The 27795-nt window shown below is 37.1% G+C and overlaps 1 protein-coding gene across 6 annotated transcripts in view; it reads right to left on the reverse strand.

The window, feature by feature from the left end:
• The window catches only part of CDKL2 (cyclin dependent kinase like 2), a 39820-nt gene extending 13264 nt beyond the window's left edge, over window positions 1-26556 (reverse strand). For 3 of the 6 annotated variants that reach the window (XR_009052726.1, XM_057728217.1, XM_057728216.1), the window contains exons 1-10: window positions 26108-26551; window positions 23691-23889; window positions 11458-11652; window positions 9454-9632; window positions 8230-8342; window positions 6913-7052; window positions 4818-4906; window positions 2874-3009; window positions 1715-2013; window positions 1038-1131 (exon numbers count right to left, since the gene is read on the reverse strand). Coding sequence is in view for 4 of the 6 variants with exons in the window: in XM_057728217.1 (XP_057584200.1) it covers window positions 1038-1131; window positions 1715-2013; window positions 2874-3009; window positions 4818-4906; window positions 6913-7052; window positions 8230-8342; window positions 9454-9632; window positions 11458-11652; window positions 23691-23858 (1413 nt within the window). In the remaining 2 variants the exon portion in view is untranslated. Of the gene's footprint in view, window positions 1-1037; window positions 1132-1714; window positions 2014-2872; window positions 4584-4817; window positions 4907-6912; window positions 7053-8229; window positions 8343-9453; window positions 9633-11457; window positions 11653-23690; window positions 23890-26107 lie in introns of those variants that run through there. The other 3 variants (XR_009052727.1, XM_057728219.1, XM_057728218.1) reach the window with 3 other exon arrangements.
• Window positions 26557-27795: the final 1239 nt, after the last annotated feature.

Raw genomic sequence — 27795 nt, forward strand, 5'->3', positions numbered from 1 at the left:
TGGGAAGACCTCACAGCAAGCTTTCATGTAAGCCAAGGAGGAGAAAAAGCAAATTCTTTGGATTATCTGGGGAAAGAATGTTCAAAAACAGAGGAAATAGCAAGCGCAAAAACCCCAATGTGGCAACGTGTCTTGCCATGTTCCAGGAATAACAAGGAAATCAACGTGGTTGGAATAGAGTGATGAAAAATGACAGTAGCCCTAAAAGCACTCTGGTCTTTACTCAGAGATGAGAAGCCAATGGAGGGTTTGGAGCGGAAGAATGATTCAACTTAACTTTAAAAAGAAGCTTTCTGGCAGCTACTGCTGAGCTCCTCTGAAACTTCAGAAGACCTCTGAATCTTGACGTGCTTCTACCACTGCAACCTGACACTTGGTTTTAATCTGTTGATTCTCTACTAGACCATGAGATTCTTGAAGAGAAAGACTGATTTATTCTTCTCCAGTGTCTTAAACATTATAGCTAGTCAATAAGTATTTATTAAATGAATAAATAGAATACTTCCACCAGAAATCTGGTACGGGTGAGATAAGATAACTTGTCTTCTCATCTCTTCTAAAAAAAAAAACTGATCACCAAGCATTAGGTTAAGAAAATTTACCATTGTTGAAAAATTAAAACAGATGTCATTTTAATAATATCTTTTTTATTGAAGTACAATTGATTTACAATGTGCTAATTTCTGCTGTACAGCAAAGTGATTCAGTTATACATATATAAACATTCTTTTTTATATTCTTTTCCAGTATCTCATGATATTGAATATAGCTCCTTGTGCTATACAGTAGGACCTTGTTGTTTATCTATTCTATATAATAATAACATCTTATATTTAAATTTCTAGACTTATAAAACTTAAACTTGACTTTCACATTTGTGATTTTGACTGGCTGGGATGATATATACATAATTAAGCTTCTGCTTTATGATACATCTCCCAATAAAACTCTCAGTTCTTCACTCTCATGTTTAGTATTAATACAAGTCTAGAAACAACTAGTGCTCGCTCTTCTACCACTGAGGACAGATCACTTACCAATGTGGTCACATTAATGTTATAAACTCCTGGTGGAGAATGTTTATTTGGTTTAACAAGTGGAATACAATACTTCTTGGTTTTCTCATCCACTCTGTAGCAAAAACAACAAAAAAATTTATGTTACAACCAACAGCAATTATTTTCTTCAAGCGCAAGGTCAAATAACCCAACACCAAGTGACATGCAGTTTAATCAGAATTTAATGCCTATTCTTGAATATATGATGCTCACAGATCTGGTGAAACATTCTATCCTTTACCACCACCCTCATGACTCCCACCCAGCCTTCAATGCTTCATTTCAGCAAAATTCCCCAAAGGAGGTTCTTTGCACGACGAGATGCCCACACCCACGCCACGCAGCAGCAGATGCTCAAAACCAACTATCTCTTCTATTATGACAGCCTCCTTTTGTGTTACTAGACTACATAGCTATAGATTCTCTTCACCTTAAATAACAGAACCCTATTTTCTTAGGACTCAGGTAAATTTTTTGATCAAGTGCTAATAATCTTCATCACATTGGCCAAGAAGTCTTTTGAAACAGCAACCTGACAAGAATGAAGAGCATCCAGAAGCCTGAGGGTAACAATATACATGGCTGAACTGATAAATATCTGCAGTTTGTAAATATGTCCTTAAATGACATTTTGTTCTTATCTTCCTAATTCATACCTGTAACTCTGAACTCCTGAGAGAGTTCCCATTCCAGAATTAATCGTGGGAGCCACTGCAGAAAGATTGTGCGTAAGTGGGGGAATTGCCATGCCTGGATGTCTTGTGTGGTCCACACTGCCACTGCTGCACTCTCCAAGGCTTGTTGAAGGCACTGTTTTGACGTGGTTCGTCCCATTGTCATTGAGACAGCTGGCATTTGAAGCTCGACTGACTTTTTCAACTTTTTCTCCATCCATTTTTGACCCTTTTATTTTAAATACTTTAGAATCCTTAATTTTGGGATCAGCATTGGTATCCTGTTATAAAAATGTTTATAACATTAATGATCTGAGAATGAAAAGTCACCTTTTCCTATAAAGTATTTATCAACGAAAGCAGAATTCCAGAGATACCACCTTCTCGTGCTCCAGTTTTTCTTATTCTGCTTATGGAATTATAAACCTGGGATTCTCAGTCAGACATCTATTTCAAATGAAAATGCAACTCATGCAAGCTCTGATATATCAAATTTACTGATATACACGCATATCACATTCATATTTCAGTGGAAAACAATGGGAGAGGACTCAAGCGTGCTCATTTTTGTTTTATATATTTAGACTCAAGGAACACAAAATTGAGGACTCTTCCTTCTTTGGGTTCACTTGAGAAAATGGGAGTGGGCTGGTGACAGATTTGAATTATCTTACCAAGAACAGATTCTGGATAAGTTATCAAGAAAAGGAAACTTCAAATAAATTGAGTGCCCAAATCTCAATTTTTAAGTGCTTTACTTTATGTAAAATTCTAAAAATTGTATTTTTCTCTCCTATCATTTATGGCAAAAAAAATGGTGTGTGCATGTGTTTGCATGTGGGGTGCGCATGCATGTGGGGTGTGCATACACGTAGGTCTAAATGTTCTTAGATGAGTATGATTTCCTGACAAGCCCTATTGCACAGGCTGGTATACAGCAGGCACTCAATACATAATATGCTAAGTTTTTTTGTTAAATAGGTAATGTCTACAGAGAAGATACATATTTACAGCTAAGCTAAAAGTTAACTTGTTAACCATTCAGGAAATTTTTAAGATCTTCATTATTCCCTGCCACCCCCCCAAATTTAAGGATATATTAAATGTAAAATTTAATATTCATTAAAACATGGAAATTTACCTGAATCACAAGGGTTTTTCTCTCTTCACCCAAGGAATCTTCTTTTTCCTTTTCCTTCTTTCTGCTTTGTGGTTTTTTAGATAAAGAAATGTTTCTGGCATCTTTCTGTACTTTTAGCTGCAGTTCCTGAGAAAACCTACATAAAAATACATTTGTCGATAAAGTAAGATTGTAGGAGGCAGATAAATCTGGAAAAAAATTGGTTTTCAAGATATTTATTTTTTAAAATTAAAATTAAACTAGACTGTGTTATTCTAAACAAGAAATGAGGTAGTCTGCAGACCCCGGGGAATCCCTGAGAATCTTTCAGGAGTTTCATAAGGTCAAAGCTCTTACCTTATTACAAAGGTGACTTCTTTTTCACCATATTAACATTTGCACTGATGGTATAAAAAGCAATAAGGGTAAAACTGCAGGTGCCTTACCAAGAATTGAAGCAGTGGCACCAAACTGTACTAACAGTTATTGTATTCTTCCTAGCCACACATTCTCAGGTTAAAAAGGGAGGGAGGGCAGTTTTGTTTAAGAATGTCCCTGATGGAGCAGTAAAAAAAAAAAGTATTTATTTTATTCAATCTAAACCCCTGAACACAGCTTCTTCCACATTCAGTGTGAAAAAATAGGACTGTGCATAAAGTACCTCTGCTACAAATCAAAGTGCAATGGTTGTCTTAAGAAGAGCACTTGTGTAACTGGTTGAGATACAAGCTAAACTAGCCACTTTCTGCATGGAACAACATTATTACTTGAAAGACTAACAGAAAAATTATTATTTATTATACTTATTATTATTATTCAGACAGGGTATTCCGCAGATATTTTCTTTTAAAAAAAAATGAAGGAGCTTGTTACTTCAAGGAAAACAACCGATAATATTTGCATCAATGATAAAATTCAAATTTTTATGCAATATTAGAATTCTGTTCAGCTTGTCTCCACTACCATGAACTTAGCAGATTCCTAATACTAAAGACTTCTCTAATGAGAGAGAATATGTCTTTTTGATACTGTATATTGAAATGTCAACATTTTAAAAGTTCTGCGTAATTTAGCAAAACAATTTCCAAATGACTAATGTATGATGCTACAAAAGCATGCATGGGTAAAAGGTTAATTCAAAGTGCAAGTTAGACAAGTTGACTTAAGTATAATGGGGTAAGAAGTTCATTGATATGGTTTCAGATTCCACAATGCAAGCAACCTTTAAGAAACTGCCACTCTCAGTTTTGATATAGTATCAAAGTTTTTGGTATAGAATCAAAGAAGAATACCAACAGTGATCTAAAAGGACTATTAAAATACTTTTCTATTTTCCAGCTACGTATTTGTGTGACGCCAGAGTTTCTCCATATACTTCAACCATAACAACATATCACAACTAATCGAATACAGAAGCAAATACAAGAACCCAGCTATCTTTTATTAAGCTAGATAGAAAATAGATTTGCAAAAATATAAAGCATGTCATTGTCACTCATCTCACTGTTTTTGTCAGCTGCACTGATGCCAGCAGCTGGAACAGCACAGGAGACCATGCCAGCCGCTCTGGCACCTACAGGTTTGGGTCTCCAGCACATCAGCAGTGTCAACAGTGTCAAAGGACTGGGTGTGGTGCGAGTTCAGCAGCAACAGGAGACAGCACCTTTGCAAACACATCAGCACCCAAGATGATGGCATCACACAGCTGGTAGCAACACAGAAATCAGTGACCTGCGTGGTAGACGTCACCACGGGGAGACAGAAAGAACAGCATGAAGGGACTGCTTTGTGAAAACCAAGAGCCCTAATTTAGTGAATGCATTATTGCTAAGGGTGAATGGAGGGAGGGTGGTAAATATTTAAGATCCAGTAATAGTATGTGGGTAAAGAAATAAGAGAAATACTGCTCGTGTTTGTACTGTTATGCGGGCCTTACTTCGACTCTAGGAAAACACAGTACTATACCTCTCAGCAAATCCATCCATATGAAAGAAATCATGGTGCAGGAGCTCAGCACAGAAGGGCCTTTTGTCTGGGTCAATATGTAAGCATTTCTGGGAAATCAAGGAAAATATACAGTTCATATCAAGAAAAACTGCCTACGTTTACATTTCTAAATATAGAAAATTCCTTTTCATAGTCAGTGAGTTTTAAACACCTATAATATGTGACTTTGGTGTACCTCAAAAGCTGGTTAAAAAGTGTAAAGCAACTATATTCCAATAAAGAGCTTTAAAAAATTAAAATTAAAATTAAAAAATGAACTGTCAAAAATAAAAGAATAAAGCACAAATCTTGACAGTGACCACCAATGATTGCTAATATCACAAAAAGCAAGACCACCAGACACTCAGTGTCTCTGGACAGAAATATACAAACCTCTTGTGAAGTAGCCTTGCCAAAAACATCAACCTGATTCTGATCAGGCTCTAGCTCTACTATGAATTTATAAGAAATACAGGACACAGAGGAACATATTAAACGACGCTATGTGGAAAATTCTAAGGGGCAAACAACCTATTTTCTTTAACAGATAAATGGCAAGGTTCAAGCAAAAAACAAAGAGATGAAAAGGAGCTTGTAAATTAAGACTCCTAAAAGACATTAACCAATTGCCATTTCTAGACTTCATGTGGATCCTAATTCAAACTATAAAAAGAAATTATGAGAAAATCAATGAAACTTTGAACACTGGTTAGACATTTTATGATATTGAGGAATTTTTGTGAATCTTTAACATTTAAAGTACTTGCAGAATGGAAGGGAAAGAACCTACTCTGTGCTTATTACTGTGATAGGTACTTGACATTGATGATTTTATTTTATCTATGTTCTTTCATTTTACTATAGATTTTTATTATATCTTGTTCTGATTCAGAACCACTCACTGCCAGTAAGAGTAGAAGGCACTCAATAAGTAGCTTTAAATGAACAAGAAAGTTCAACAAATAATTAAGGCATTTATAAGTGAAATAATATAATATCTGGGATTTGCTTCAAAATACACCAAAAAAAAAAAAAGTTGCTGAGTGTGTGGACAGGATGGATGAAATATTTTCCAAAGATTGTTAATTGCTGTAGCTAATGACTAACTGCTGAGGGTTCATTACACCACTGTTTTTTCTACTTTCTTTCCCATGTTTGAGATTTCCTATAATAAAACGTTTAAAAAGTTATATTATTCTACCATAAGGGACATAAGTTGGACAACAGCTGTACCTTTATTCCCTCTAAATCTCTTCACAGATCATAAAGCTAGTCTCAATGAAAAATATCTGTATTTGTTAGAGGACTATGTAGAAAGCTAACAATGTATTATTCTAAGAACAATGTATTATTCTAATTGTTATAATTAGTTATAAGCTTACTAAACTTTTTTTTTAATGAGTTATTTAAGGAAGTAAAAAAGCAAAAAATAAATGTTATGTGACCCTGCTCTTTTAGAGACACTTATTTTTATCAACACTTTAGGACAATCCTAACTAATAATAATTTTTTGAGCTAATAATTCCAAAAGGTCCGCTTTTAGAGACAATTTGATCCAGTAGGAATCTCCTAATATCTTCTTCAATAAAATACAAGGCAAAGGTGATGATCATTTAAAAATCAGCTTCAGCGAATCTAGTGGTTAAACAAAAGCCTGTTTTTAACAATACACTACAGGTCATGATTCTACGCCTTAGACTTAATATTTTCCTACTTCTCTACCCTTCTTTTTATTTTCTTATCCTATTTTTCTTCTCTTTTCCAATTATACAAGGCTCCCATTTTAAAGGTTAAGCATTAAAAACATATCATTATGAGAATGTTTTCACACATGAGACATGCTAGATAACATGAAATGGTTTCTTAAAATAAGCAAAATTTTTGGCCTTTATCTCTGAAGTCCCTCCATCCCCACCCACCTGCACGAAATTAAATTCTTTCTTAATGTATGAAAATTTAAATCATTGGAGGAAATTAACCTAAAAGATCAACCAGACAAGAAAAAAAGAAGAGAAAATCAAATCTCCATAATGTAAATTCTCTGTCAGAAAGTGCAAAGAAAAAGTATGATTACCTTTGCTAAATCTATCACAACTTCAGAGAGCCTGGGATAGCGTCTTTCAAGAGGAACCGTTTCTTTGATTTCAGGCAACCTTACTCCAGCAAACACAGGATTTTTATAAAACAGCTCCTGATGTCTTGGAATTAGATTACCTGGCAGTGAGAATGGCACATATCTCTGTCACTATGCATCACGGAACAGGCGGTGTGGAATAGAGAAGAGTATGACATAGCTTGTAGAACGGGGACTCTCTCAGCATGCAAAGGCAACCAAACACAGTGCTCTTATTGCGGTGGTGCCTGGCAGTCTTTATGGTGGTTTTGACATAAGTCAACTCAAAAGAAATTAACATTCTTATCTCAACACACTCATTCAGAAAAGTTCACATGCTACTATACATAGAACTGAAGACATGAGGGAACATAGGAAAAGGACAGGTAAAGAACATTTTATAATTTCTTAGATATACGTACTAGCACTTCATTTCTAACAACAAAGCATAAAGTGCTGACCAAAACTGAAAATATTAATAGTCATATGGTCAGAATCTAATCTAGATAAATAAGTTCCACCCTTTAAGAATTTAATTTTTGCCAGGTGTACCTGTATCTAAGGTCTAGTTTGATCACTTTCATCTTTTCTCTCAACTTTAATACCTAACCTAATATAAAATATATATGAAAATTCTTCTATAAGAAACCATTGTATTGTTTATTGAATTTCTAACCTGGAAACTAAAATCTAAGAGGTAACTAAACCTCAAGTAAATACCCATTATTTCCATTTTCCAAACTCCCTCACCCAACAGAAAATTGATATTTCAACAAATGTAAGACAACTCTGATAGTCTAGGTCTGAAATTCTGTCCAAAGCACTAGCAACAAAATTCAGAACTGCAGCAAGATTAAATTACTTTGCAAGTCCCTGCATCTCACAGTTTGAAGATGGGAATGAGGGTAATAGTTATATTATGCCAAATGCTTGCTGACCCAAAGATAATATGATCATTTGTATTCTCTCTGCATGTGATTTACTGAATGCAAAAGTGCAGAGAGAATGTACACTGTTTGCTCTTTTCTTTAGGGGGCAGGAGGGCAGGAGGGCAGGTGAGAGCATGATCAGGACCATATGTCAGATAGACAAAAGCCAAACTGAGAATGAACGAGTGAATATATATAGAGAGAGACATAGATGAGGTTTTCCTATTTGCTCCCTACATTCCTTCAAAACACGTATTATCTTTAATGTACCAACAGCTTGTAAAATCAATATAAACAAAAACATAGGGAAAACATCACTAACATTTAAAATGCAGATGTTTAATCTTACCCAAACACACCATAATATGATATAGCTGATCAATATCAGAATCTCCAGGGAAAAGGGGTTCCCCCATGAGCATTTCAGTTACCAGACAGCCAATGGCCCACACATCAACAGCCCTGAAAGAAAACCAATGTGGTGTAAAATCTGGCATCCAAATGTTTACTATCACTGAATCTGTTCTGCATATTACTATTTGATATTCTTGGTATTGAGAAAAGTAGTAGTAGTAAGCCTTAAATTACCCCCCAAAATACATTTCCCTATAAACTTAAAGTGCTAACTTCCAATTTTACATAAATCAGATTTCCAGAAACTTCAATGATGTGACGTAAGAGGGAAAAGGCTTCTGAAGAGTCAAAACAGTTAAGTATATTTTATTCTGAAAATAAGCCTTTTGGGTTTCCATTCTGTGGCTATTCATTATTTGTTTACACATAATTTTAACAAGGTTCATCAGTCTGTCCCACTGTACACTGAAAACAGCATACCAGAAGGAGATGGTTGTTGGGGACATAAACAACAAGAACTGAAAGCCTGTATGGGGAAAATAGAAAAACCATCTTAAAAATCGGTCACAAGAACTTAAAGAATATTCTGACATCATTACCATAGGGACAACTACCTTGAAATGGCTTAAGGTCATGGCTGAATTATAACATGGTACAAAAGTTACAGTATGATGGTCAAATGAGAGCTCAGAGTAATTAAGAAAATATTAAATGATGTGTGCTCTGAAAATAGAGAAACTGTAGAAAATATTTTAGAACAACTTCTATCAAAACCAGTAAAACTTACAATCTCTTCTTCTTTGAAGAGTTCATTTATGAAGACAATTCGTTTTTAAAACTATTCACTCAATTCCGTTTCTACCCTCACCCTTGCCCACTGTACGTCACCTCATTGCAAGTGTCACACTTACCCAATCAGTGTTACCTTCCTTTACAAGTGATAAATATACCTATTTCTAACTTAACATTAAAAACAGACTACTAACTCACCTTGATTTCCCTGCCTTTAAAATAATTATACTCACACCAACTTGTTTCTCAAGAATGTTTAAAGGGGAAGCACCAAAAATGATTACAAATAACTTCATAAAGTTCTCTAAACTGAAAACTTGCTTTCACTGTTAGAGTGATCTTTCATCATATTAAAAACATGTTTCATTTTATCAAGAAAAGAGAGTTAAATCTGCCCTCCCCAGTCCCAACCTTGCAGATGTCTTACTTGCCATACTTGACATCACCAACCAACAGTTCCGGAGCTCTGTACCACCGGGTTGCCACATAATCAGTATAAACCTCCCCAGGAGCCGCCAGTGTCCGCGCAAATCCAAAATCACATAACTTGACAACACCAGACTGGGAGACCAATATATTCTCTGGCTTTATATCTCTGTGTATGATCTAAGACAAAAAGCAGAGTATGACATATATTGCCACATCAAGTTAAGCAAATTAATTATTTTTTTGAGCACCTGTCATATGCAGGGCACTGTTTTTATCCCTATAGTAAGTACAAATAAAAGCATATGAAATTGTTCCTGGCTTTAAAGAACCTGGGACCTAGTTGGGAAAAACAGAACATGTATGCTTGAAATTTTGTTTAAACGATCAAAGATATTGGATGAAATATATATTATTAATTACCAAATTAATTGCTCTGATAATGACTGCTCTTTAGACTAAGAGAGTTAAGCTATTATTGAAGACAAGGCTGGTCAGGGAAAATTTCTGTGGAAAAGGGTGGGCCCTAAGACAGGTCCTTAACACTCGTATGACCTGGATAAATGTAGAGATGAAAGGGCAATCCAAGTGAGAGTAACAAAAAGAGCAAAAGAGTGAAAATAGGAATAGATGAGGAGACCCTGGGGAAATGTTTTTTCTGGAGTAGAGGTTATGTACTAGGTTATGCCTCAACTGCCAGCCTGAGTTTGTGTCAAGGCCATGGGAACCCATGGAAAGTGACATGACCAACATGGTGTTTAAAGAAGACGTTGGCCATGAACAAGGTAAAGCAGAGAGGGGGGCTAGAAATGGGGAGAAGAGCAGTGGGACAATTAGAAGGTGATAAGGGCCTACACTAATTTGGTGCTCAAAGGAATGGAAAGGAAGAGGTACAGTGTAGAAATATTTTAAATCAAGAATCAACAGAATTTATGAAGTAATGTCAGATATTTTACTTAAACCTCAGAATCTAAAAGAATAGTGCATCCATTAGCAAAAATAGAAAAGTCAGGAAAAAGTTAGTTTTGATTAAGAATAATTAGTAGTTTAGTTTTAGCCATATGGGCTTTTAGGTGGATTTCTGAGCACCCAGGTAGAGGCATTCATCAAGCAATTATAAATGTAAAGACAAGGTCAGCTGGTTAAGATTTCTAAAAGAGAGGCTATGGAATAAGAAAACAGGCCACTGGGAGACAATACTAAAAAATTCTAGAGCTGGGCAAAACAAATTATTAGGTCTAATTCTCTAATACAAGTAAACTGTATTTTGAAACTTTAAAAAACATATTTATTGTAAACTCTTTCAGAGGACCAGCATCCTAATTGGCATTGCTGAGCATTTTTCATAAGCAACCAACTTCTATTACATCCTATTCATCCACGGTAAAGGTCACAGGGCCAGCCCCACATCTACTGTTAGCATTTACTTTTATAATCATACCAAAAATGTCATTTAAAATATTTTGTAAAACTGGCAGAATCAATGTGTTGAGTTATTCATTTCATACTTTATAAGTGTCATTTTACCTAGAACTGCTCCTATATGATTGTCAAAGGACATAAAATTGTTGTGACAGACAACAGAGTAATAGCAGGGATTTTCATATTTTACAACCAGGCAACAGAATCTGAACTAACAAATAAATGGATCCGTAGGTGTATGTATTTGTCAAAACTCATTACTTAAAGTTTGTGCTTTTCACTCAGTAAATGTTAGCTCAAAAAAAATAAAAAACAAAACAAAACCTGCAAACAAACTCTAGTTAATGACACGCATAGCTGAAATATTTAGAGTTGAAGTGAACTGATGTCTGCAACTTACTTTAAAAAATGCATAAGTAAGACAGATTAATAAGTAGATAAATGGATGAACAGATGAATAAATATGTTATAAAACAAATACAGCAAAATGTTAACAAGTATGGAATTCAGTGGTGGGTATATGGGTGTTCACTGTATACTCTTCTAACTTTTCAACTTTTTAAATAATTGTTTAAACACTTACATTGTGACTGTGACAAAATCCAATTCCATTGATAATCTGAAACAAATACTTTTGAACTAGTTGGTAGTCTAGTCCATTTGGAAAGAGCTCCAAGTCATCAAGAACTGTATGGTCAACAAATTCAAAGACTAGGTACCATCGCTTTTTTTTCTTACACACTTCCAACAGATTCACCAGATTTTCATGTCTCAGTTGCTGTTATTTAAAAAAAATACAAAATAGTTTTTATAAGATCAAATTATGAGTAATTAATCACAGTCTAAAATAAATCTTAGCATAAGGAAAACATAAAGAAAATGTATAAACAGTATAAATTGTGAAAATATACCCTGGTTTTTAAATTATAGTCAAAAGACCATATTGCCCCATTCTCCTCTCAGAGAACACAATAAAGTCAATGAGAAAGAGAAATGTAGCTCCATCTTTGATGAAACTAAGAAGGATCTATGACCCCTACCCACAACAAACGAGATGGCACTATCAAGATACCAAGAGATCATCTGTGGCTACAAGCTGGCAGAGCAGAGTTTTCCAAAGTGGGTAACATACCCTGAAAAGAAAAACAACAACAACAACAACAAAAATAAGAAAGCTCCTTTGGTATAATGGGAACAGGGTTCACAGACTGTCAGTGAAAGCATCCCTAGAACTGAACGGCACCAGGGAACAGGAGGGGAGGGGATCTGCATAATCACAGAGGAACTCTTGTGCTGGAAGCAATCTGTCAGTGAAGCCAAGTGGAAGGCAAAACAATTCATTACGAGCAAACCTGCAACTGATACCAAGCAGGGCCCTGTGGGGCTCGTAGGCACAAAGCCTTTCTGTGTCCCCTATTTCTTTGATTAGAGGAAACAGCCTTCATTCAGCCTCCATGACCTTCCCTGAGTTCCAACGGACAGATTCAAGCAGCTGTTAATTCGTGAAGGGAGGGGATGCATGAGACCTGGGAGAAACAGTCAAGGGCAGCCTTGGGGCAGGTCCTGTTTCCCCAGCAACAATACACACAACAATATCTTTGAGCTATTTTCCAGAAGTTGAAACCCCTCCAGGTGTGAGAAGTTAATGATTAACAATGGTACGCTGCCCACAAACATGTAGACTCCAGACCAGTTGGACTTGAAGGCTGCTGATGCTGACTCCTACTTAGCTCACCACCAACCCATCAGAAGAATGCAAGACTGTGACTGCCTTGATCCTTATCGCCTACCCCTGACCAGGAGCCCCACTACAAGACCTCTCCCTATTCCCCAGGGAGGGGGGCATGGTTGTTGAGGCGCTAGCCTACTGTGTTCCCCCTTTGCCTGACAAAGCAATAAGCTATTCCTTTCTACTCCTCCAAAGCTCTGTCTCCATATTTCTATTAGGCATCCGTGAACAGAGGCCAGGTTTTTCTCAGCAACACAACTACAAGTTTCAGAGAAATTAAGAATAACATAAGTCAGTCCCACACTCAGGCTTGTGTTGTAAGGAACATCATTGTGAACTATAGTGGACTCCTGCCAGCCTGGTACAAAACCACAGATTCTCCTGAAAATGAACCTTCTACAAATAGCTGGTCCAGGAGGGGCTCACTTTGTTATAAGATAAGAAACAATCAAAAAGGAATGAATCCAGAATCTATTCAAAGATACTATAAGAAAAGAGAATGAAACACAACTGGCAGAAACACAACTCACCAGAAAATGTTGCTTTTTTTTTTTTTTTTTTTTTGTGGCCGTGCCTTGTGGGATCTTAGTTCCCTGACCAGGGATGGGTGCCCTCAGCAGTGAAAGCGTGGAGTCCTAACCACTGGATGGCCAGGGAATTCCCTGTTGCCTCTTTTTTAAAGAGGAGGAGGGACTTCCCTAGTGGCACAGTAGTTAAGACTCTGAGCTCCCAATGCAGGGGCCCTGGGTTGGATCCCTAGTCAGGGAACTAGATCCCACATGCATGCTGCAACTAATAGTAAGCCTGCCACAACTAAGCAGCCCACCTGCCACAACCAAGACCTGGCACAACCAAATACATATAAAATAAATAAAAAATTTTTAAAAATAAACAGGAGGAAACTACTAGAATACAGTCCTCAAAATCCTCAAGATAAGAAAGAAACTTTATATGCAACAAAATTGTCATTCAAGTAAAAGACAATAGAGAAAAATTTCTGAACATGAACAGTAAATCTATTAGTGCAGGACTAAGTCTTATACAAATGTGGGCATCACAGTTATAAATTAGAAAGTGAATATTTAAAACCTAACAATGTACAAATGATACTAGTAACAAACAGCAGAAAGAAGAGAAGATGCAAACAAAATAAGAATATGTATGCTGATTTCCTTGTCAATGGGTCAGAATTATATTTTTGACCTGAAAGTTTTCATTATAAGGTCTAATTACATTTACAGGTTTAATGGTAAGCACTAGATAAAGAAGATATCTTCTAAAATCAGATGGTGGATGAATGGGAGAGAGGAGGAAACAGAAATATAATAATTACTTTATGAAGGATTAATTATATAACGCTATAGTTATAAAGGTAACAAAAAGTACAAAATAAAACCTTTCCAACAAATTATCATTTATAATTGTTATTTAATAGTTTATGTAAGTTACTTCTGAAGATTCAGAGAAATCATTATAGATTAAAATAAGAAATAAAGATTTGCATTTATAAGAAAAAAAATCTTTGCAAATTACCAAAGGAAGCACATTCAATGTTTAAAAAGGAATTATACTATACAGAAAAATATTTTTAAATAGTAATAAAATACATAATATTATAAATAATAACTAACCCATACATAGTGCTCACTATGTTCTATTACTTTATTTTATTTTTTTGCAAGTTGGTGGAGGCCAGGGTGGTGTTCTATTACTTTAGTCTAAGCACAAAACCCCTAAAAAATAGTTGCAATTATTATCCTGTTTTACAGATGAGGAAACTAAAGCACATAGAGGTTAAGCAACTTGTTCAAGGTCACATAGCAATAAGCGGCAGAGGAGGATTAGAACCCAGGAATTGTAGCCTCTGTCTTTTTCTGAAAATATTTGGTTTTTCTTCAGTTCCTCCTTCATGTCCAGAACATCTGCCTTATAAACACACCTAGACCTGCAGGTGACTGGTATACAAAATATTTAGATTTCTTATTCTTAATCACTAAGCCACTCTGACTCCAGAGGGGAAAAAAATGAAAACTACCACCAAACTTATCTGTTACGTCATAACTATAAATGGGCTAAACTTAGCTATTAAAACAAAAGATTCCAGATTGGATCACAAAGCATTTTCCAAATATATTAAGTGAATTAAGGTATAGCCATACAATGAAATAAAATGTGGCAGTTAAAAAGAACAAAGCAGTTTTATGTCCAGTGGAATGCAATAATCACTAAGCTACATTAAGCGGGAAAAAAAGCAAGATGCGGGTCCGTGTGTGGAGTATGCTGTCATTTGATATGTGTACACACACTGCTCCATGTACACCCTTATGTCTGTATATGAATAGAATTCCTCTCATGGTTATAGTTGCTTATGGAAGGTGTAACTAAATAGCTGGTACACAAAGGTGGCAGGGAAATGCATTTTAATTTTATAGCATATTTATATGTTACCTTTTCAAAAAGTAAAATAAGTAGATGAATAAAATTTGTATTAGTGTGTTAAAAGATAAACACGTTAAAATGGACAAGAGTTTATTTGAGCAAACATTGACTTGAACTGGGCTGCACCATACTGAAAGAGGTTAGGAGCACTACTGGTAGGAGCTACGGTAAAGGCTTTTAGAGAGCTGACACAGATGCAAAGCAAGTAAATTATCTGATTGGTTCCAGCTTAAGTGGTTGTTTTGCTTGGGAAAGCCTAGTTGACTATTTGTCATTGGTTGTTCTTAACTTACAATGTCTTAACCTTGAGCATTTACAGGAATTGAGTCTGGTTTAGGCTTCCTTTGATTTGTTTACATAGCGTGCCAAGGCATTAGAGCCACTGCAGTCTAATGGCCTATTGTTTCACTAGCCTTTTTATACTATAAGTACACACACACACAGAGTTCTAGTAAATTTAAATTTTAAAAGGTATGTAGGGGACTTCCCTGGTGGCACAGTGGTTAAGAATCCACCTGCCAACGAAGCGAGAGAGTAGCACAGACATATATATACTACCAACTGTAAAATAGATAGTCAGTGGGAAGTTGTTGTATAACAAAGGAGTCCAACTCGAGGATGGAATATGCCTTAGAGGACTGGGGCGGGGAGGGTGGGGGGGACTCGGGGGGGGGGAGTCAAGGAAGGGAGGGAATACGGGGATATGTGTATAAAAACAGATGATTGAACCTGGTGTACCCCCAAAAAATAATAAATAAATAAACAAACAAACAAATAAATAAATAAATAAAAGAATCCACCTGCCAATGCAGGGGACACGGGTTCGAGCCCTGGTCTGGGAAGATCCCACATCCCGCAGAGCAACTAAGCACGTGCACAACTACTGACCTTGCACTCTAGAGCCCGCAAGCCCCACAACTACTGAGCCCGCGTGCTACAACTACCAAAGCCCGCATGCCTAGAGTCCATGCTCCACAACAAGAGAAGCCACCATAATGAGAAGACTGAGCACCGCAACAAAGAGTAGCCCCCCGCTCACCAAAACTAGGAAAAGCCTGCGCACAACAACAAAGACCCAACACAGCCAAAAGTAAAAAATTAAATTAAATTAAAAAAGAATTTAAAACAAATAAATAAAAGGTATGTAGACTTCCAGTTTCCCGTTTCACATGTAAGGAGCTTGGAAGTCTCCACTCCATCCTAACAATTAAAAAAATGAATAGACTAAAATTTCCCAACTCTTTTCAGAGTCACAAGAGATGGGAGGATATAGGGCAAACCACTGGCTCAAAGACTGGAGAGACAAACTGGCAGGGAATCTCTGCTTACTGGAGCAGAGACTCACAAGGGGAAACCTCTGTGGGAACCAATGCCAAGGTAGGAAAACCTGAACTGTAAGTGATGAGTTACTGGAAGTTCAATGTGGTCAAGCCTGAGAGTTAAAAACTCCAGGGAAACCCAGTCACGGGGTGCCCACACAATATTGTAAGATTTATCTCTAGGAGCTCAGCCAGGTTCCCACAGTAAATTTCAGGGGAAAATCTCCTCCAGCTTTCACAGGGAGAGGAAAAAAGGAACCATTCTGAAATGTGACAGAGCACTTTGTCCTTAACAAGGGCCTCCCTTGGTGGAAAACAGTTTATCAGAGCCAACTCCAGCCTACTCCAGCCAACCTATCCCACCTAAGAGGGGGAGAAAAACCTACAGAACACTTGTAAAATTCAGTCTAGACGCATAGGCTCAGAATTCCTAGGTGGTGCAGTGGGTAAGAATCTGCCTGCCAATGCAGGGGACACGGGTTCAATCCTGCCCCAGGAAGATACCACATGCCGCGAAGCAACTAAGCCCATGCACCAAAACTATTGAGCCTGCGCTCTAGAGTCCGTAAGCCACAACTATTGAGCCCATGTGCTGCAACTACTGAAGCCCAAGTGCCTAGAGCCCGTGCTCTGCAACAAGATAGGCCACCGCAATGAGAAGGCTGCGCACCACAACAAAGAGTAGCCCCTGCTTGCCACGAGTAGAGAAAGCCCAGGTGCAGCAACGAAGACCCAACACAGACAATAAAATAAATAAATAAATTTATATAGAGGCATAGGCTCACTAAAAGACTGAGACCTAATCATGGGACTATAGAACACTTCCCTTCCCCGCACTTCACTACCACATTACTGAAAGCCTATTTACAGCAGTTCCTTTCACCTGGTACATCATGCCCAGCTATCAAGGAAAAAATTACAAGGCATACTAAAAGACAAAAACCACGATTTGAAGACACAGAAAAAGCATCAGAAGCAGACATGGCACAGATGTAGGAATTATCAGACCAAGAATTTTAAAACAACTATGATTAATATGCTTAGGGCTCTAATGGGAAAGGTAGACAGCATGCAGGAACAGATGGACAATGTAAGCAGAGAGATGGAAATCCTAATAAAAAAACCAAAAGAAATGCTGGAGATTAAAAAAATAAAAAACAGGGATTCCTCTGGTGGTCCAGTGGTTAAAACTCTGTGCTCCCAGTGCAAGGGGCCCAGGTTCAATCTCTGGTCAGGAACTAGATCCCAGGTGCTACAACTAAGAGCCCACAGGCAGCAACAAAGAGAATCAAACTATATGAGGCAAAAACTGAGAAATGCAAGGAGAAATAAACAAATCCACTATCATAGTTGGAAACTTCAACATTCCTCTCTCAGAAATAGACAGTATATTAACACATATATGCAGAATATAGAGAAATGGTACAAATCAACTGGTTTGCAAGACAGAAATAGAGACACAGATGTAGAGAACAAACATATGGAAAGCAAGTGGGGAAGGCGTGGTGGTGGGGGTGGGGATGACTGGGAAATTGGGATTGCCATATATACATTACTAATAAGAAAAAAATATCAAATTGTACACTTTAAATATATGTAGTTTATTGTATGTCAATTGTATCTCAATAAAAGTTCTTAAAGAAAAAAAAAAGAAATAGACAAATCAGTAAGGACATAGTTGAGCTCAACAACACCATCAAACAACACCACTCAACAACATCATCAAACAGCATATAATTGACATCTATAGACTACTTCATCCAGCAATGGCAGAAATAACATTTTTCTCAAGCTCATATGGAATATTCACCAAGATACACCACATTGTGGGCTACAGAACACATCTTAACAAATTTAAATGACTAGAAATTGTGCAATGTCTGCTGTCAGACCATATGGAATTAAACTAGAAATTAATAGCATAGAGATAATTGGAAAATCTCAAAATATGTGCAGATGGGACAGCACACTTCTAAACTAAATTAAAACACAGACTATCAGTTCCATATTTTCCTCTATCTGTGCCTCTCTCCCTCTATTTCTCATTTTTTTTTTTTTTTTTTGGCCAGGTGGCTTGCAGGATCTTAGTTCCCTGACCAGGGATTGAAATCAGGGCCAACGCAGTAAAAGTGCTGAGTCCTAACCACCGGACAACCAGGGAAGTCCCCCTCTGCTTATCTTTTTAAAAGCAGATGACTACCACATTTGGTAGTAGTAGGTTAGGTAACTCAGACCAACCCTCCTATAGAGAATTCCTTAAAAGTTGGACAAAATATTTTAAAATCTTCTTAAACATATAGAAGACCTAAGAAAATAGTGAGGAATTACTGGGTCAAAAATAATAACAGGAGAACTCAGAGAATTAATCTCAAGGCTCAAAGCTGATTTTGCTATAAAGTTAACAGATATGGAAATGAGGTTGGATTTTTGTGGCCTCTTGGAGCTAAGAGGGAAGGAAAAGTCAAGTCTAAATGCCTTGCAAAGGTGAGGTCTTTGAGAAACCACCTTCAGTTTAAGCTGGGACCCTAAGGACTACACCTTCCCCAGTGAAAATGGACAGAAATGAACCAGTCTTCACTAGGCTTCACATCACCTGTTCCTTGAATTTGGACTAATGTACTAGACTGGGAGCATCCCCATGCACCTGGCAGAAGCAAATGAATACCCTCTCTGGAGGAATATAGCTTTTAGCCTCAAAATATTTCTGCAAATAAATTTCCAAAAACAATATCCAATACAAATAATAATGAAGAACACAAGAAAATAAGACACTATAAGCAAGTACTTTGAACTTATTAAGGAGGTCCTGGGCCAGTAGTGTGCCTGTACCAGGAGAGGGAAAATTTTAATGTACACAAATGTTAACTAGTAAAGGCAGTTAATTACTAAGAGGGATAAGAGGAATCCAAGGGATATTTAAAAATATAGCAAATACAGAGTAACTACTAGTTTTAGGACTGAGGGAAAATGCATAGGAAGTAACTAAAAATTTAGAAGAGCCCCCAACCACCACCAAGGCTGAGATTCAGACTTCATCAGAGAAGGCACAGCTGCCACAGGAATGTACAGGCTGCCAGTGGTGAAGACATTTGCCATAGGACATAAGCCAGCCAAGTGGTGGAAAAAGCACAGGCAGGCGAGAGCAGTCCATGAATGATGCTGATGTAAACTAGAAGGTCCCCCATGTGGTGATCTGCTCACCTCGTGCCGAAAAAAAAAAAACAAAAAAACACCACCACCAAAACAGAACCAGGAAGGGAAGCCTCCACTGACAAAGCCTAAAATCAAACAAGTTGGCAAAGGAGAAATGTTTAGACAGTTCAGCTCCAGTTTCACAAAGCAGGGCAAAAAGGAGTGATTTGAAGTTGAAAAACAATGAATCGATTGCTGGCACAGTGCCTGTGAACATGCAAGAAGAAAATAAAAATCTTCTTGGGAAGAAAACATCTTCACTTTAGCCTCAAATTATCCCTAAAAAATAATGTTTCAAATGTAATGTCCAATAAAAAAAAATTCAAAGATAATCAGGCATGCAAAGAAATAAGATACTATAAGTAAAAAACATCAGAGGATAAAGTTAATCAAAACAGATGCAGAATGAGTTCAGATATTGGAATTATCACATACAAGCTACTATGCTTAAAAAGCCAACTTTAAGAAATTCAGGGAACTTGAAACCATAAAAAGTGATATAGCAGATTTGGACCCAAATAAAAATTCTAGAACATAAAAGTATAATTTCTGAATGTCAGTGCCACCCAGTACCCTCAAGGGTACCCTCAAGAGCCTCACAGAAGCAAACATAACTCCTCTCAGGGGGAAGATAACATCATCCAGAAACTCAAACTATTTACAGAATTTTTAGAAATTAATACTGGCATATCAAGAGATAAGACTTGAGCAAAAACCAAGAGAAAAAAACAGACAATGGAAATAAATATGTGGGAGATCTAGTTATTGGATACAGACTTTAGAAAAGCCTGTGATTTAAATAGTCAAGAAAGGAGAATAGAGAGCCTGGTAGCGAAATGGAAACTATACGAAAAATATCTAATGAAAATACTAGAACATAAAAATATATCTTTAATTAAAAAATCAGTGGTTGAGTTTAACAATAGATTAGACATAGCTGAAACAGAACTACTGAATTGGAGGGTAGGTCAGAAGAAAATCTATAGAATGAAGTAAGGAAAAATGAAAGGATGAAAAAACAGAAAAGAGTATGAGACATATGGGGACGTCTATTATATGAAACTAAAATCTTAAATGGAGAAGAGGAAGAATGGGACAGTAGCAATACATGATACAGTAATAGCTGAGCATTTTCTAAAAGTGACAAATGACATTATTTTATAGATGCAAGGGCCATAAAATCCAAGCAAAATAAATACAAAGAAACCCACACCCAGGCTAATTATTGTAAAATTGCTGAAAGCCAAAGTCAAAGAGAAAGCTTAAATACATCCAGAAGAAAAAAAAAGAAAAAGACACTAAGGAATGTCTGACCTTTCAATTGAAGCAATGAAAGCCAGCAGAAAAGTGTAATGATATCCTGAATGTACTGAATGTAATTAACTGCCAACTTAGAGTTCTATATCCTGTGAAAATAGTCTCTTAAACAGAAAGTGAAGACTGTTTTTGAAAGACAAACACAAATGGACACCATTTCTTACCAGCAGATCTGCTTTAAAGAAAATAAAGGATGTGATTTAAGTACAAGGAAAATGATCCCAGATGGAAGCTCAGAAATGCAGGCATAATTTATAAATAATGGAAAGGATAAATATTAGGTATTTATTTAAAGGAATAAAATCTTACATGGCATATACTCAGATCACAGGGCAATTGGGTCAAAAGTAAATAACCAGGATTAATCTCCAAAATATACAAGCAGCTCATGCAGCTCAATATCAAAAAAGCAAATAACCCAATCCAAAAATGGGCAGGAGACCTAAAGAGACTTTCTCCAAAGAAGACATGCAGATGGCTAACAAACACATGAAAAGATGCTCAACATCACTAATCATTAGAGAAATGAAGCCAAAGCCACAATGAGGTATCACCTCACACCAGTGAGAACAGCAATCATCACATGATATAAAAACAGTAAATGTTGGAGAGGCTGCAGAGAAAAGGGAACCCTCCTGCACTGCTGATAGGAATGTAAATTGGTACAGCCACTAAGGAAAACAGTATGGACGTTCCTTAAAAAACTAAAAATAGAACTACCATATGACCCAGCAATCCCACTACTGGGCATATATCCTGAGAAAACCATAATCCAAAAAAAACATGTACTACAATGTTCATTGCAGCACTATTTACAATAGCCAGGACATGGAAGCAACCTAAATACCCATCAACAGATGAATGGATAAAGAAGATGTGGCACATATATACAATGGAATATTACTCAGCCATAGAAAGGAATGCAACTGAGCTATGTGTAGTGAGGCGGATGGACCTAGAGTCTGTCACACAGAGCAAAGTAAGCCAGAAAGAGAAAAACAAATACTATATTTTAACTTATGTGTATGGAATCTAAAAAAAAAAAAAAAATGGTACTGATGAACCCAGTGACAGGGTAAGAATAAAGATGCAGATGTAGAGAATGGACTTGAGGACACGGGGTGGGGGGCAAAGAGGAAGCTGGGATGAAGTGAGAGAGTAGTATTGATATATATACACTACCAAATGTAAAATACATAGCTAGTGGGAAGCTGCTGCATAACACAAGGAGATCAACTTGATGATGGGTGATGACTTAGAGGGGTGGTATAGGGAGGGTGGGAAGGAACCTCGGGAGGGAGGGGATACGGGTCTATATGTATAAATACATCTGATTGACTTTATTGTACAGCAAACACTGGCACAACAGTGTAAAGCAATTATACTCCAATAAAGAGCTTGAAAAAAAAAGTAAATAACCAAGGGAGAAAAACCTAAAAATTTTCCAGGTTTGGCAACTAAGGAAAATGAGAAAATATTTTGAATTGCTAATCAAAATTTCTAGGATACATACTAAGCTGTTCTTAGAAGGAAAGTTACAACCTTAAATGCATATGTGAGAAAAAACAAACAAACCTAGAAATTAAAGAAGTAAGCATGTAACTCAAAATGTTAGGAAAAAGAACTGTAAAATAAACCCATCCAAAATAAGTAGAAGGTATGAAATACTAAAGAACAAAAATTAATGAAATAGAAAAGAAATACACAACAGGAAAGATCAACAAAGCCAAACTTGGTTCTTTCTAAAGATAAATAAAATTGATAAACTTCAGGTTAGACTGATGAGGGGGATGAGGGGTGGTGGGGAGGAAGTTAACATAGCAGCGTCTGAGACTCTCATCCTTAGAAAGTTGGCTTGCAAAGTGAGCCCTTGGCTGGTGCCTGGGTACTTGAATTTCACAAGTGTTCCTTCATTTCCAGAACTGATAAAGTGGCTCACTATGCAAACAATATGGTTTATGCTGTATATCTGCATTTCTTCTGGGAGTCTGGAATTTTGGTATGAGCCACGTAGGGGGTACCTCTGTGACAAGCCCCCAGTAAAAATTCTAGGCACTCAGTCTCTAATGAATTCCCTTGATAGACAATATTTCACATGTGTTGTCATAACTCATTGCTGGAGGAAATAAGTGCATCCTGTGTTAATCCACTGGAAGAGGAGTGACAGGTTTCCTCTGGAATTCACCCCATGTGCCTTTTCCCTTTGCTGATTTTACTTTACGTCTTTTCACTGTAATGAATCATAGCCAAGAGTACAACTGTTTGCTGAGTTCTGTGAGTCCTCCTAGTGAATCATCAAAGCTTGGGGGGTCTTTAGGACCCCCAACACAGTTGTTGGTAGATAGATAAGCAGATAGAGAAGCAATAAATAATTTTAAAATCATGTTTATATTCATGAGATAAATGAATATGCATATGTAATCCTAAAGAAGAAATTTAAAACTAGTTATGGAGGGACTTCCCTGGTAATCCAGAAGTTAATAATCCACCTTCCAATGCAGGGGACCCGGGTTCCATCCCTGGTTGGGGAACTAAGATCCCATATGCTGAGGGGCAGCTAAGCCTGCATGCCACAACTAGAGAGAAGCGTGCCACAACAAAGAGCCCACATGCCACAACGTTTAAAAGATTCTGCATGCCGCCACAAAGAATCCACAACTAAGACCTGACACAGCCAAATAATAAATAGTAAATAAATTTTTTAAAAATAAATAAAACTAGCTATGGAAATAAAACAAATATAAAAACTGCATTTAAAAAATTACTGTCATTCAAGAAACAACTCAATTTTTTTTCAATTCAACATATGTGTTTACTCACCTTTAGTAACTTGATTTCTCGCATAGCAATTTTTTTAACCATTTTGTCATCATCACTTTCTAAGAACTTCTTGATGGCCACAATTCTTCCACTATCTTTATTCCTACACTTCATCACCATTCCATAGCTCCCTTCTCCAACCAACCCTAGGTTCTCATATTTTTCCATTTTAATTAAAAACCAGTAGGAATTTTTCTTGCTGTGGAAATCAAAACATAGAGTTAATTATGTTGAGTACATTAATTTCCTCCACCTCCCAAATTAATTCTTCCCCACTTGTTTTCCATATTAAACAGACACTGCATTGATGGCTGTCCTGTGTATTGTTTCTGCATCTAAGCTACGTTTTCAAAATATTCACATATATTTCATAATAGGCAAGGCAAACGGAATTGAAGCCATTAACTTCAAATTTAAATTACTAAATGTCATGTTAATGAAATTTCAACATATTTTTAATTCAGATAAGGAAATACTTGAACTGTTATAGAAAAGTTACAGTTTACTTTAGAAAACCACAATTCCTTTTCACTCAAGGGTGAAAAAGTCACAAGTGAATTTGGTTTCAGTGAAAATAAAATTTATTTTTTTACATCAGGTTTAAAAGATCAAAATTGACAATCTTTATGTGCTTTCTAGTCAACTGGGAAAAATATTACCAAGTTAATACTAACAACTCCTGATAAACTATTTTTCTTTACTTTTATTACCATAGTAATTAAATTCCTATATTGAACATATAAAATAACAGCAATGACATCACAGTATGTAAACAGCTTTTTAATAATTAAATGTTAGTGTATCAAATATAGTATTTCAAAAAATCCTTTTAATGATTAATCATTATAAGTATGATTATTTGAATTTTGTGTTTAGGATTCTTTACATCCCATTATATGACATTTTCTGGATGAAGGCAATCCTAACAAAATCTGTCTTACTTTACTAATGATTGGTGAAGGACCAGCAATGATTTCACTATATATTTTGGTATAAAAACTTTTCTGTCCAGATATGGTGAGATTTTAATTCATAAGTTTTGATTGCCATGAAATATAAAAGCTAATAAACTACAACTTCAGAGTTAAATTTATTTTTACAATCTGATTTTGAAATTAAATTCCAGAAGCAAAGAATAAATATCGCTGTTAATCTTAATGTGGTTCTAAAAGTTTTGTGAGGAAAAAAATAGTCTTTTGGTAACTGTATATTCAAATAGTGATTCATAGTTGAACTTTTTTTAACCTGACAATATAAAAACACTCATTCATAAAACTTGGAAAGGAAAAACAAATTCTTACCTATAACATTAGTTGTGTACCTATGGCACACATAGGCACACAAAATTAATTTACCCAGTCTGTGAATTGTGATGTTTTCCTTGCTTCCCTATTGGTATACTGATGACAAAGACAAAACAAATACTCTCTTTGTTCTAGCAAACTGTGATAATCCAATGTACACAATACATTTTCGACAGTTTATATTTGACAATTTAGGTGTGTATTCCATACCTAATATAGTAGTATATACTATATATACTTTCCATGTATAGTAGATATACATGGAAAGTCAGAAGATGGATCTTCTGGAGGAAAAACAAATAAATCGCAGTCAACGACAACACAATTATTTCATTATTTTACTACCAGCTTTGATAGTAGGTTCTACTATAAAAACTGTTTACAGAGCAGTGTTCCTGACACTATATATTTGACATTTTAACTTCCATTTAACCTCTATTAACTTTTAAATAAAATATCAGTGTTTGAAAAAAAATTCTCAATGTAATTCTCTCTCTGCTTTCTTTAATCTGTTTTCCTTCCACTAAGATAGCTTATTTGATTAAGGATTAAACTTTAGGCTTATCATACCATGGACAAAAATAGCTAGAATTTATAACCTGGATCATTTAAAAACGTTTGCAATTGGTGTCCTCAATATTTGGAAATGCAAAGTGAGCAAAATTAAAATTACCTGAAGCATGTCTAAGAGGTTTTGAAGCATGGCAGAAGACAACATTCTGCAAGTTGACTACTCCAGGCGTATTCTCCAACGAACTGCACTTTTGGTCACAGCACACTGAACACACCTGCTTTTTCAAGTGGCACTGCCCACAAATACCTTAAAACTACCAAAGCTTAAAAAGCCTCCTGTTTCCTGAAACAGTTACTAATAAACCATAACTTCTCAGGCCTTCTACTTGTGAATGTCAAGGGTAACACAAACTAAAAGGAAACCTGGCCAACTGGCAATGCGGTAGTTCTGGACATGCGCCATGGAAGCGAATGGTTCTCATACCAATAATTTAGATAAAAAAAAAAATAATGCTATTTTTTATTTTGTTAAAGACAGGTTGAAATCTATTATAGAGAAAAGAACGAGATAATAGAAGTTTTAAAAACTATTCTACTTACTGTTTCTTTTAAATCCTTGGAAAGCCCCAAAGGTTTTCAACTTGGAAACAAAATTGAGGTGAACTGCATCTCGTTCGCAGGTCTAGAAGATGCTGACTAGCAAACTAGCAATTCTACTGCTGTCGTGATTTCTTCCGCGGACACAGTCACGGGTCCCAGGTGAAGCAAGCAGAGAGGCAGACTGGCCTCAACCCGCCGCAAGCTCACACTCAGGAAGACCGCGGGGCCGCATGCTGTCGTCGTCAAGGCAACGACTTCACTCTGTCCCCAACCATAGGCACAAAGTCTCCAGAGAGAGAGACTGTCGGGGTCTAAATGCGTCCACGGCAGGCACCAACACCTGTTAAGGCCAAGGCCTGCAGGGAAATTAGGTGCGGTGCGAGGGCACCGCCTCCCAGCTCGTAAGGTGCCGGGTCCCTAGAGTCTGTGAACCGGCTTTGCTCTAGCTAGCCCTCGGCGAAGGCGTTGGCCACCAAGCTGCAAGGGGGCGGATCTTTACCCGCCCGGGCCCGCCCCCAAGTGCTCCAGGCTTCCAGTGTTCTGATTGGCTGAGATCTGTCGTCAAGACCCCTGATTGGCTTAGCGCCAACCACCCAGCCAGTTCACCTGGGGCTTGGCTCAGGTTCTGATCACTGATGCGCAGACGCTAACATCCGCACACACCTACATGCTCAAGTAAGGAAGCAGCTTTCTGCCTTCTCCCGGAGACTTCTCCTCGCGACTGAGAGCAAGAGGCGATTCGGGTGCTCACGGAGAGGCTAAAAGTGGTGGTGGTTGTGTAGGACTGGGTGAAAATGGAAGGGGGGAACCGTGTAAAGAGCTCGATGGAGTGTTCTTCAAGCTCCTCCGCTGGGCCGGGGAGTGGGCTCTGAAGCGCTCATCCGGGAAGTTTCGGGCCTGACCAAGATTCGACGCTTCCTTTTCGGTCTGGGCAGTGGGGTCAAGTCTAAGACAGGTAGGAGATGAGAGTGACAGTTTAGGAGGTGATAAGTAGGCGAGGCAAGGTGAGAGTAGGTAAATGACGACAGAACTGATGTTAGAAGGGACCCTGTGGAGGTCAGCCTGGGCACTGAAAGTGACGGAAATACTTTGGAGAAAACAGAAGGGCAAGAGAGGACATGAATGAAATAAGAGGAAAAGGGCTAAGACGGTGGGGGAACTAAAAGACATGAGCAATACTAGCGTATGACAGACAGCCAAACAGGGGGCAGTTGGGGGTGCCATGTTTAAGCTACAGACCAACTCAATCCTTGATTAGGCAAAGCCTTGTAGGTGAGAATCATACACAAGCTGAAGTCACACAAGAAACAGGGCTTTCCTCATTTTCAAGGAATTTACAGTTTAAGCCATACCTCTGCAGTAAGAAGGACTTAAGCACTCGGTTATTTTAAATAACTAAATCATGAAAACTAACCATTGTATAATCATATTTGGTTTCCATAATACCTCGATCCAGTTAGGAGACTGTCCTGGATAGCAGATATTTATACCCATAGTCAATATTAAGGTATTAATTCCTTCTTGCATAAAAAGAAATAAACATTCTGGTTTATAAATAAGCTTTTGTGAGTTTGTTTAGAATGAGTTAGTCTTCCACTGCTGGATCACCTTGATCAAACTGCTTAAAGTCCAATTCCTGAAACTGTAATAATGAGGACCAGACTTGGGACCTGGGTATGGAAAGAATA

The sequence above is a fragment of the Hippopotamus amphibius genome, chromosome 3, assembly GCF_030028045.1.
Source record: "Hippopotamus amphibius kiboko isolate mHipAmp2 chromosome 3, mHipAmp2.hap2, whole genome shotgun sequence".
Lineage (NCBI taxonomy): Eukaryota > Metazoa > Chordata > Mammalia > Artiodactyla > Hippopotamidae > Hippopotamus > Hippopotamus amphibius.